The 12,722-nt window shown below is 30.8% G+C and overlaps 1 protein-coding gene across 1 annotated transcript; it reads left to right on the forward strand.

Annotated features, from left to right (window-relative positions):
* Nucleotides 1-674: 674 nt before the first annotated feature.
* Glg1 (Golgi apparatus protein 1) lies at nucleotides 675-7,129 on the forward strand. Its single transcript, XM_088236019.1, has 7 exons — nucleotides 675-1,663; nucleotides 1,784-3,471; nucleotides 3,571-3,718; nucleotides 3,801-4,027; nucleotides 4,635-4,818; nucleotides 4,926-5,029; nucleotides 6,812-7,129. Exons 1-7 carry the CDS (start codon nucleotides 853-855, stop codon nucleotides 6,986-6,988), a joined length of 3,339 nt encoding a protein of 1,112 aa, XP_088092145.1. The 5' UTR covers nucleotides 675-852; the 3' UTR covers nucleotides 6,989-7,129.
* Nucleotides 7,130-12,722: the final 5,593 nt, after the last annotated feature.

The raw sequence follows: 12,722 nt of genomic DNA on the forward strand, positions 1-12,722 counted from the left end.
GTAATAAATCATCTTTTCAGAACTATGATCCTAAATGAAGGAACGGTCGGGAGGTTCAATAAGACAGAAACAGAAATTGTTAAATATCTAGGGCTGGTATTCCAAACGCTCTTGTGGCCGTACTATCTATCTCTATATACAAAATACACGAGAAAAACCGTTTTCTCATGCTACGAGAGTGGTTCAGAATAGCACCCCTGATATTCCGAAATCATCCTTATTTTTAATTTTTTCCTAACAGATATAAAAGAAACAAATTATTTTTTCATATCTCCATAAATTATGTAATTGATTTATGGAAAAGCCAATACTTATGAAGCTTTGGAAGTATGTATTATTTTCCATCAATGTATATTTTAATTTGTAGTTTCTAGTTTCTATCGCAGGTAGTTTAGCTAGACCTTAGGATGACATCTGGATTTTCAATGAATTATTTTATTTGGATATTCGGAAATGCAGATTTAGTGAACCGGTTTCCGTCTAATGTTTGCTCTTTGGTGAAATGTTATAATGAATTAAACAAAGGGTTTACGACCGATATTATCATTTATGTTGAAGGCCTCAATAAAGGAAAAAAAGTTTCCCTCCTTTATGGTGCATTAAACTTATTTTTGCTTGCACTAAAATATTTTATCTATGCACTTGTCTTTGGACCCGCTTTGAACCAAATCCACAGACTACAGATATCTTACAAAAGTGAGTATAATCTGTGTTACCAAATCCAAAATCTGTGCTATGGACTTTGACGGCTAGTGACGTTTTGCACCGGGGTGCTTATTTCGCTTAAAATAATAATAATAACAATTGACCATTCATGGATTTAAATTAATAATCGTGTAAAACATATTCAAAATGGGAAATTCTGAAAAATTTATTCTAGTATTGTTTGTTTATCACATATTCGCTATTGTTAGTTCTTCACTAATACAAACCGGTTCACAAAATGTATACAATATGATAGGAAACCGTCAGAAACGCCAAGCATTTGATAAGATTTTAAGTGATCCAGAATGTACACAAGTTAAAGAGTTCTGTGGATTTATTCAAGATGGGGATACAGGTCTAAATGTTCTAGGATGTATTCAAAATTTGAATAGTAACCAAGTGGCAAAAATATCTGATCAATGTCAACACTCGATTTGGTCATTCGTGTCAACTTTTATGGATAATGAAAATCTTAAGCAAATGGCTAACACTTATTGCATTAAAGATTTCTCTAAAATAAGATGTCCCTCGGCTGGGGAACCGGGAACTGTTCTAGCTTGTTTGATCGACAACAGAAATAACTTTAAGGCTCCAAAGTGCCGTGGATTCATTCAAAAATTAGAGTATATCGCCTTCAGCGATCTTCGACTTATTTCTGCCATAGTAAAAAATTGTAAAGAAGATGTTGAGATTCATTCGTGTGGGCGACTGAATAAAGAACACGAAGACACCTTGTCACAAGGGGAGACATTGGCTTGTTTACAAGCTCACATCGATGTACTCCACCAGGAATGCAAACAGGAAATTCTGCACGTTTCTGAGATGCAAGCTGAGAATATCAAATTGGATAGGCAGCTTCGTATGTCATGCGCAACTGATCAACTACGGTTTTGTCCCGATTTGTCTCCTGGCTCTGGAGTCATCTACAAATGTCTAATGCTACATAAAACAAGTCATGGTATGTAAATATTTTTTTAATTTAATTTTCTATTTCACAAGTCTTATTATGTAATCGTCCATGACATAATACCAATAAGAATTTCACCAAAACCTAACAATATGTTTTAATTTCTTTTAGCAATGTCAAAGCCATGTCAAGAGCAACTAGCTCGGAGGCAGAAACTAATTGCGCAAGATTACAGAGTAAGTAGAGGACTCTCAAGAGCGTGCAAGGAAGATATTAGATCAAACCACTGCAGGAAAGGCGTGTCAGATGATAAAGATGTTAGATTGGCTCAAATACTTGTGTGTCTAGAATCTGTTATGAAAAATAGTAGCAAAATCTCTTCAGAGTGTCAAGCTGAAATGATAGATCACAGAAAAATGTTGCTCGAGGATTACCGCCTTTCTCCGGAAATAATGCATGACTGCGCAAATGATATTGTTGAATTTTGCAGCCCAATTGAAATAGGAGGCAAGACCATTCACTGCTTAATGGAGCACGCGAGACCTAGAAAAAAGAGAGTCCAAGTAGTGTGCCAGAGGGCGCTGGAAAATCTTATCAAACAAACAGATGCTGGCGAAGATTGGAGGATAGACCCTATTCTGAGACAAGCCTGTAAACCGGTAGTAGATACAGCATGTAAAGACGTTGTTGGAGGAGAAGGAAGAGTCATGTCATGTCTCATGCAGAAACTTGGAACAGCCTTTATGACGGTGGAGTGTGAAGCTGCCCTTGTTCAAGTTCAATATTTTGTTTCCAGGGACTTTAAACTTGATCCCCAACTTTACAAAGCTTGTAAAGAGGATTCTATAAAGTTTTGCCATGCAAAACGCAGTTGGAACGATGAAGATGGTCAAATGGATCCCGAGAGAGGTCCGCTAGTTCTTCCTTGTCTTTACCGATATGCTTTTCAGTCCCGACAGAATTTACAGCTTTCCAATATATGCTTCCAAGAAATACGTCGAGTAATGAGACAACGTGCTGTTAGTGTCGACTTACAACCAGAAATCGAAGAGATTTGTATAGATGATTTAGCCCTCTATTGTTTTGACAAAACAGCCAAAGGGGAAGAAATGGCTTGCCTGCAATCTAACCTAGAAGCTTTAAATGACAAATGCCGTATTGCTGTAACTAATTTCACCGAAACACAAGCTGGTAATGTGGAACTTAATCCTATCATCATGAAAAACTGTTACATCGTTATGGAAAAATTCTGTCCTTCTATTTTAAGAAGTGGTAAAGATGAAGGAGAAGTTATGGAATGTCTTATTGCTCACAAAAATGATCCTAGTGTTCGAGCTGAGATTAAGTGCAGAGCCGCTATTGAACATTTTCAATTAATATCGCTAAAAAACTACCATTTCACTTATAAATTCAAAGAAGCTTGTCGTTCTTACGTTATGCGATTCTGTCCTCAAGCCAAAACTAAAAGTGAAGTGATCACGTGTTTAAGTGAAACTGTTAGAAACGACACAATCAACGGCAACCGTCATAGTATTCCTAAAGACTGTCGCCAGCAACTTCGTACTCAGCTCTTCCAACAAAAAGAAAATATTGATTATGATCCTAAGTTGACAGCAGCGTGCAAAGACGACCTAAAAAAGTTTTGTTCTAACATAGAACACGGGGGGTCTCAGGCATTAGAATGCTTGCAAAATGCGAGAGGAGTGTTAAGTAGTCCATGTCAGCATGCTGTATTTATGGTAAAAAAACAGGAACTCACTGATAACTCTGTTGATTACAATCTTGTCACCACTTGCGGTTCTATGATAACTTTATTCTGTCACGACACTAATCCTACCAAAGTTTTAGACTGTTTAAAGGTAAGAAAATATTTTCAACATACTGTTTTCTTTCTAACATCACAATATGAAATATATCCAACCCTTATTTACCTTATCCTGAATATTATATAATTATAGATCCACAAGGAAGAAGCTACATTTGATGAGAAATGCAAAGTGGTAGTTGTTCATCGTATGATTGATCAAAACTCCGACTATCGCTTCAATCCAACATTGCAGAGCAATTGCAAACCTGATATAAAAAAATTTTGCTCCAGTATTATAGGTAAAGTATATTATATAAAGTATATATCACTGAGTATTAGTTTTTTTCTTTTATTACATTGAATTTTTTACTGTTATTCTAGCTAAAGAACCTAAAGATGAAACGCTTCAAGGAAAAGTGATTAAATGCTTAAAAGTTAAGTTCACAGAAGCGAAGCTAACAACAAACTGTGAACATCAGGTGGCTGCCTTACTCAGAGAACAAGCTCTTAACTATCACTTGGATCCTTTACTGAGTACTATGTGCCGTCCTGAAATAGAAACCATATGTAAACCATCTGATAACTCGGATACGAATGCTGATGGAGAGGTAATTAATAATATTTCTTTAATAATAACTGTTAACCTTTAGATGGCCTGATGTATAAATACATAATTCAATCTCTAAAATAGAGCAAACTTGAAAAATTATTTTAATTTTATTTACTACACCTAAATTATGTCCAATCACCTCTTGTGGTTAGTTAAAGGATTGTGTACAAATCAATTGTATATCTTATATGCATTCAAAATTAATGGAAACAAATATGAGATTTATTTATTTACTTTGGTTATTTGAAACTACTTGATTGTTTAATTTAATTCACTATATATTTTTTTTTTAAATTGATTTATTAACGCCCAAAAGGCTTTTACATACACCGAGGTTATAAACAATTTACAAATATAAAAATACAATTTAAAATGAAAATATATATATATATATATATTCAAATAAAAATACTTGAAACTCAATTATCATTGAATTTTTTAAAAAGAATAATTGGTTCTTATTATGGCAAATACATCTAATTTTTGGTCATCAGTGTGTTTCTTCCCGAGGGAGTGAATTCTCAGGAACAAAGAATTAATGTGTGAATTATTTTATTTAACTGTCGGTGGATTCAATTGATATGATATGATCATTTTAATTCAAGGTGGAAGAATGTTTGAAGCAAGCATTCCTGAATAGAAAAATAGTTTCGGAAGAATGCCGAACAGAAATAGCTACTCTGATAGGAGAATCTAGGGCAGATATACACGCAGATCCTTTACTGCAGAGAGCATGCGCTGTTGATTTACTTAAATGGTGTAACCACCTCGATCAAGGCAACGGCAGACGTAAGTTGCATAATAATAAATAATTTTTTCATTGCCTTTATAAGATTGATTTTTTTTAATATTACCATGTGTGGAAACAACAAATATATATTATTTTAAATTTATAGATATTAGATGTCTACAGATGATTTTGGCTGATGAACAAAAAACTCTAGATGCGGAGTGTAAAGTTCAACTAACAAAGCGAATGGAAATGTTCAAAAGTGCTCAGGTAATATTATAATTTATATCAATATGTTATATACCAATATGCAACAAGATAATTTTTTAAGAATAAAATGCTAGACTGTACGGGTTTTTTTTTTTTTTTTTAAATTGTAAACAAGCTTATGAAAGTGTTTATTTATAAAAATTATAATGATGTACTTATGTAATCTTTTAGATAGCCTGTTATGCAAACAAATTAAAAATTATTTTTAAATAATTTAATTGGATAAAAAATAACGGGTTCTTAATACATTTAGTAGATAACCAGACAAAACATGGCAGTTTATTGACAATATACTTAGGAATAAATGACACATTAATTTTGGATAATTACCTTAGCATACATAATTAGCTACACACCAATGTTGAAATGTTAATTTGACATTCTGTATCTGGCTATGTGCATAAGTTATGACTGCATAATATATTCATTTATGTCAAGTCAACATCATCAGCCCATTTACATCCAATAACAAAAATCTGAAAATACCTACTTTTGATGTCTCCATGCTTCTCCGTCTCTTGTGCATTTATTGAGTTCTAGAAATTACTACCCTTCAAAAAACATTCATTCTCACATATTTTGGTATTGTTGTTTTTAGGTTATGAGTAAGTTATCGTAAGCTGATTCTAAGTGTCTTTATTTCCTATGTGCTTTAGATGTTGCAATAGATTTTTAGTTTTGTCAACTATCATTAATTGTGCTGTAATAGGAAATATTACAAAAATAGAAATAGGGAAATATGACAGTAGGAAATGAAACTCTAATCCTATGTTTGCAAATCTCTTCTAACTATGATAGCCCACTAAAATGACTTTGTTTCATTAAAAATTTGTTGGTACATTAATTTTTGTTTTAATTTTATTTGATGTTTATTTTAACATACTCTGAATCTCTTTTTAAAAAATGATGCAACGTTAATTTGTTTTTGTATATAATTAGTTAGATAATTTATATAGCGTCATTTTTGTGAGAGTCATCTCATGGGGGCTGTTAAATAAATAAATATCCCAATATGTATAGCAGCTGCAGATTGCATGGACGGTAAGAAATCTAGCGCCCATTTACATTCATTTTTCAATTGACTGAAATTTTGTGTTTTATTCAAATTTAAACGAAAAATGGAGCAGCGCATGGAAGTGATATCCCATGTATAAAATATTATCTTGTGCATCAATCAACTGATTATTTGCCATTATATATAGATAAATGCCTTGGAAAGCATAAGACCTGATTTATTTTCATGTTTATAAAATATACTAGCTTTTACCTGCGGCTACGCTCGCATAGCAATAAGGAGAAATTAGTTAATTAATTTGTTTTGTTGTTTAACAATAAGAATTTTCCCCTTGGAATGATATTTTTTCGGGATAAAAAGTAGCTTGTGACACTTGTGAGCTCTCCAGCTATCCCTATGCAAAAAATTTAGAAAATCTGTTGCTATGTTGTGACGTGAAAGAAGAATTCATTTTTCCACTAAAAATTTTCCCAAAGGAGTGATATTTTTTTTTCGGGATGAAATTTATATTTATATTTCACTTCTCAGCTCTTCGGCTATCCTTATGCAAAAAATCAAGTCGATTGGTCTCTCCGTTTTGATGTGAAGTTAACACAAACAAACTGACAATTACGTATTATCATTCATAATATTAAGCATAGATTAATGTTGCCCGACCTTTTTTTTATCTATGAATATAATAAGTTTTATTAGCTCTGAATTAAGGTCCAATAAATGATAATGTGCTAAAATATTTTACAAATTACATTATTTTAATACTGTTTAAGGTTCAAGTTCCTGAGGGAATCGGAGATATATATGCCCAAGTAGTTACTTCTCCTAACAAAACATACTTTGTGGTAATTTTCTTTAGTGTTGTTGGGGTAATTTTCTCCTTTGGCATACTGTGCGGGCGCACCTCACTCTCTGTAAGAAGAGCACAATTTATGATGAAAGAAAAATGAGTTTGGCATAAGGTGGATTCTAGAGGCCAGTTTCACACGCATTTCGAAGAACTATACAAACAAAACTAGTGCATCGAAATGAAAATGTGAGCACTTAATTGTGATATAAATAAAATATATAGACTTGATGAGATTTGTGAATGAGAATATACATAGTATTTTTGTGAATTGATTTTGGGTATGTATGAATTTTGTTGCCTTTTTCAAACATCCTTCCGTAGAGTAAGAGACTAATCATTGTATGTTTATAAGTATATATGTATTCTACAATAATTTAAAAGAAAAATTAACTCAGTTAAATTTTTTTTTAAATCATGTATATCAACTATGTTCAGGACAGAGGCTTCAAACCACAATTGTGTAAAAAGTGTTTTCATTAGCGCAATCCTTTTGTCAGAATGCTAAAAGACCCACATAATTGGTTAAAAACACATACACTTTCGCGGACACTTTTTTCTCATAGGATCAATTCATATGGACACATATCATAACTTTCTTATTTTTTTTAATATTTCGTTTCCTATTGGACCTTAGTTAATTGTTTGAAGTAAAAATGTGGAAAATTGTATTGTGACCCTTTCGTTGCACTGTTTTTTATAGACACAATATCTCCTCCTACCATATAATTTAATTACTTATATATTGTATTACCATATAATATATGTAATTACAATAATAACTTCAGTTTCACATAGGCCATAAGCCGTCTTTTCACTGCCAATGTCTTTTGGACTGACAGCTTTAGTGGTAATTTCCTAAATGAAAGGATGGTTTTGGCAACTATTCCGGACATAACCGTGAACGAGTTAAAACTGATAAAATGGCTTACGTCGAAATTGTGGTTTGAAGCTTCTGTCCTAAACACAGTCGATATCTATCCAAAGATTATGTTACTGACAAGGTATTTCAACAGAGATGGAAAAACTATTTGAGGGGAGAATACGGAAGTCTTAACATTTACAACGCTTATGACCTGTCATTAGCTGATTATGTTATTCCTTTAAAAAAATTACATCGTTTTTTTTCAAACCATTATCATTTATTATAATAATTTTGCTTGCTTGAACTAGAAACCTGATCAAAATCGATAAAAATAAATATATATAATGTCATTATTTTTAAATATAAACAAATGCACAGATGTGGTTAAATCGTTTGTTTTTTTAAATTTTATTACATCATATTACTTTTTTGTGATTGCTTTTGCTTTTATATTTCAATATGTTTGCAACTATTTAAATACATAATAATATATTGTATGTTGAGTATAAGTCTTATCAAATGTTTTATATTGTGATTTTATTGACAAAATGTAAAAATCAATTCTTAATATTCTGTTTCTACCAGCAGCAGTAATTTTAGTCCGACTAATAAACACAATTTTTTTGGTGTTTTAACATAATTAGAGTAATAAGATTAGACCTTTTTGCATCGTAAGTATATGTATTATAATTATTGAAATTTTGATATCAAATGAAAATGTTCGTTTTGTGATTTATATTCGCATTTATTTATAAATGTTTTTTAATGGCCACAATTATAAACCTGCCTTTGATTAATTTTAGTATGTTTTCAATAATTTTTTGTTACTTTTTTGTGCAATTTTTTTTTTGTTGCATTTCAATTTTAACATTAATTTTATACATAATGTTTATTACATTTTTATATTTATTTATAATCAAATGATAAAATTAATTTATCAGTATGGTATACATATATTTTAGTATGTTGTATTTCATTTTAACTGATTGTGAAAGGATTTCTAAAAATGATTTACAAGCAACAAATTCCTAAACTGTTAATTTTTGTCTACTATCAAATTAAGAATCATTGACATTTTAATATTTTTGCCACATTTGTGCCAAAGTAAATTGACTAAAAAATGCAATGTACATAATATATTAAAATAAATAGGGTACACACATTAAAATGCTGGTACTTAAAACTCAAATATAACAAAGATGTGTGATAAGCATCAAGAGTAATTTTTATATTTGATGAGATGTCTAGTGAATAATATTTGTTAATCTCCTCGGAATTGAATATTTCTTTAAAAATAAAAAATGAATTCTTAAAATATTTTAAATTAACATTTTTGGTTACCAGAATTCGAAATAGAATTTACCTGTCTCAAGACTAAAAGCAAATAAAACTCCCGATTTACAGACTCACTAATATTTATTTACATAATACAGTCGAACTTGGTTATTACAAGAAAGAAGAGACCGACTGAATTTGCTCGTTATAAGCATTACTCGTTATACAAAAGGAAGGTTTTTTAGATCCAATCGTTATTGTATTTGTCACTATTGAAAATTATAATAAATGCTTACAAACATACTTTTTTCTAAATTTCAATTTTTTCACAATATTGACACCGGATAAGGATAGAGAAAACTTTTTGCACACTAACATTTTCTTTGCAACGTTCTGTTTCACAAATAATTGCTGCTTTTTCACAAATTGAAACACTTCTGCTTGTTAATAGTCATTTTTACAATTCAAGGGTTAGGTTTTGATTTATGTGACATCACCCACTAGTAATGTTCATTTTGCATTGACCACAGAACGTAAAAAATAATAAAAACCCCTGAAACAAGGATGTCATTCATAAACTACAAAAGTGGTTTTAAATTTGAATAACATGCTGAGCCCGTACTTACTAAGTTCACAAAACTTAGATATTTTACTCAGAATTTCAACCATATGTGTGATACTTTGTCAATGTTGTCGGCGAAAACACCTATCAAGTACTTAGATACTTACATAGTGTCATAAACTTAAACCGATCCCAATGCCCAGCAGCATCGGTACTAATAAGTTAGTCCCCCATTTGGATTTTATTACTTTTATTTTAAAAATAGTTTTTTAACGATTGATGAGTTTTTGCTCAACCGTCGATAATATTTTTGTTCGGTATGTCCGAGAAGAGGCTCAGCTTATAAAAGTGAATTAATGTATGGAGAAAACCACAAACCAAAATTTCAACTAATTTTTCCTCATTATATCCAAGATCTCGCTATGTCCGTGATCCATAACCAAGGTCAACTGTAGATGAGATATATATATATTCCGTATAATATGTCCATAATTTGTAAAACTTTTTTTATTTTTTATCCCTGTTTTAAAGAAATAAATTATGTGTAGAGTCGAACACATTTTGGAAGAAGCTTAACCGTGGTGCTAGTGCTAAAACAGCAGGGGTGAATTGTCCGTATAACCAATTATGCGCAGCTTACCATTATATTTTACTATCGATAATAATATTTTATAGCAGTTAATTTATGTGAAAATAAATGTTATTTATTATAAATACCGTTTATTTATTCCTCCAAAAATAAATTTAAATATCGACGCCCAGCCCATGCCCAGTGAACGGAGAAACTAGCAGATTATGCCAGCTTATTTCTGCATACAAATATGTATACTGTATTTAAATTCTTAAAACCCAGTTGGAGTTTTCCCTTCTTGAGTAAACTTGCAGATTAAAGATATCCATTTGAAAATTGTCTATTTGAAAAATAGTATTTCGAACATGATTTCCTAAAGTTTATTTACTTTTAATATTGTAATTAACATATGACACAGGACATGAGGCCCTTTTTGGCATTATTCATTAGTAGGACTCAGCGCGGTGCTTCTTGTTGACATTTCAATCAAAATTAAAATAATGCCTACTGATTTTTACTATGGTATTTTAATAAACTTGAGTACAATTTTTGTATTAAAATAGTGTAGAATATAGCTACATACATATATCGCGAAGTTACTAATAACGGTGTTTGAGTTGATTTGATAGATTATTGGTAATAATCATCTGTTGTCATTGCAGAATCACAGAAAAATGGCCATTTACATATTACTTATATGTACCTATATGTAGGTATAAATTAATAATCATTTTTTGCAGATTACCTACTAAAAAAAAACACTGCTTGCCACTGCAAAATGAGAGGTATTTCTACTGTCAGAATTCCCCCCCTCCTTTTTTAAAGGATTTAATTAGATTTATTTAGTTATTATTTTGCAGGTACATAGGATTATTAAAAATAAAACATAAATAAATTTAATATCATATCCCTTGATTTTACATACACATTTCTACTAACACTTTTCAAAACCTTTCACGTCGCAATTCATAATATAGATTTCAAAACGTAAACAACAATAAGAACGAGCAAATGACAACCTGCAGTATGGCAGGGAAGCAGTGGAGGGAGTATTTTAGTTTTCATAAAATATTACTGTGATTCTTCCGAAATGTATTCTACTTTACTCTATATGTTAAAATTATTATCATCCAGATAAAATTGTGAAATGTATCACACTTAACAATAATGTTTTTCTCATTTGACACAAAATATTACAAAGCTAATATGATTTATAAAAGCTGTTTTTCAGAATGCCAGTGGCTACATATTTCTTTTGTTTCTAATAGAATACAAATTAGTTTTAAATTTGATCGCGCAAGATATTAGATGTGTTATTATTGTTATCCATAACTGGTCAGTACTTTTCATTTTTAACTATTCTATGCATATGTATTTTCTATTACATAAAAATACGAGTATCTACTAAGATATTTTGTTATATAGTCATGTGAAATAATAAACATTATTGCTATTGGGAGTTGTCTAACAGTTTTTGTTTTCTACTTAAAAAATTATGTGTATATAAATATGTATCATTTTTAATAGATTATAATATTTACTTTAAATGGATTTATGAAATATTCCCATCAACATAATAGGGGGGTTTTATATGATTATTGCAATACATATTGTGAAATGTGTTTTTAATAAATAAAATATATACTATATATTAGTGGGTTTCATTTAAAATACCTAGTTTCTTTTCCAAAAAATATATTTTGGCCTAAAAATACTTTTATAGAAAATCAAACTTTCAACGGGACAAAGTAATTATAATAAAATCGTTTTCAAAATTAGCATCAGGTCTTATGACAGATTAATCATCATCATCCCCTTTCTGCACTTAGTGGTGCATGGGGCACTGCATTGGTAAACCTAATGTAGCGTAGTTTGTTAATCTTTTGTATAAATGTAAGGTGATTAGTCCAGGAACAATGAAATATTGCAGTTCAAATAACCTTTTAAATCAATATTTCATGCCAACCCTGCGAGGAATCGAACCCAGGGCCTCAAAAATGCACAAACCGAAGACGTGGACTTTTCTCCACTGGATTTTCTTATTCAGGATTTTTACCTGAGAGCAACCATTGAGGCGAAAACACTCATCTACGGATCTGGTTCTATTTCACACACAAACTGTATTCTTCATCCTTTTCATAATTTTACCTGTTTACCAATTTAACTTGTCCTATGAAAACCTTACATTTATCTTACTTTATTTACTTATGCATAGTTTTCTAAAAATATTTATTTTTTATGCCATTCATAAACCAACTGGTCTAAGAAAAAGTATTGAAATTGGTAAATACTTTCAGACATTGTCTAGTTAAAAAAGGTTTTATCTCTTAACCTTCACAAAATCAACAAATGGAAGAATTGAAAAAATATAGATGTCAAAACATAGACGGAATCGTAAATATTACACACCAGCCAATGCCAGGTCATAAGCCCTGTAGATGTCTAGATTTTCATATATTCTCTAAAATGTTCTCCATGTCAGTTGTAACGTGTTAATTTTAGTAATCAGTTAGTAATATTCTTTTCCTATTAAATAAAACAAGAATGCACTACATTTAATAATA

This window comes from Micrasema longulum, unplaced genomic scaffold (genome assembly GCF_059751315.1).
Source record: "Micrasema longulum isolate JH-2025_06_02 unplaced genomic scaffold, ASM5975131v1 h1tg001492l, whole genome shotgun sequence".
Classification (NCBI taxonomy): domain Eukaryota; kingdom Metazoa; phylum Arthropoda; class Insecta; order Trichoptera; family Brachycentridae; genus Micrasema; species Micrasema longulum.

Coding starts and splice junctions, on each gene's coding strand:
- Glg1 (XM_088236019.1), top strand. CDS start 853: ATGGGAAATTCTGAAAAATTTATTCTAGTATTGTTTGTTTATCACATA. Junction 3,472..3,570: donor AAGTTTTAGACTGTTTAAAG/GTAAGAAAATAT, acceptor ATATAATTATAG/ATCCACAAGGAAGAAGCTAC. Junction 5,030..6,811: donor AAATGTTCAAAAGTGCTCAG/GTAATATTATAA, acceptor ATACTGTTTAAG/GTTCAAGTTCCTGAGGGAAT.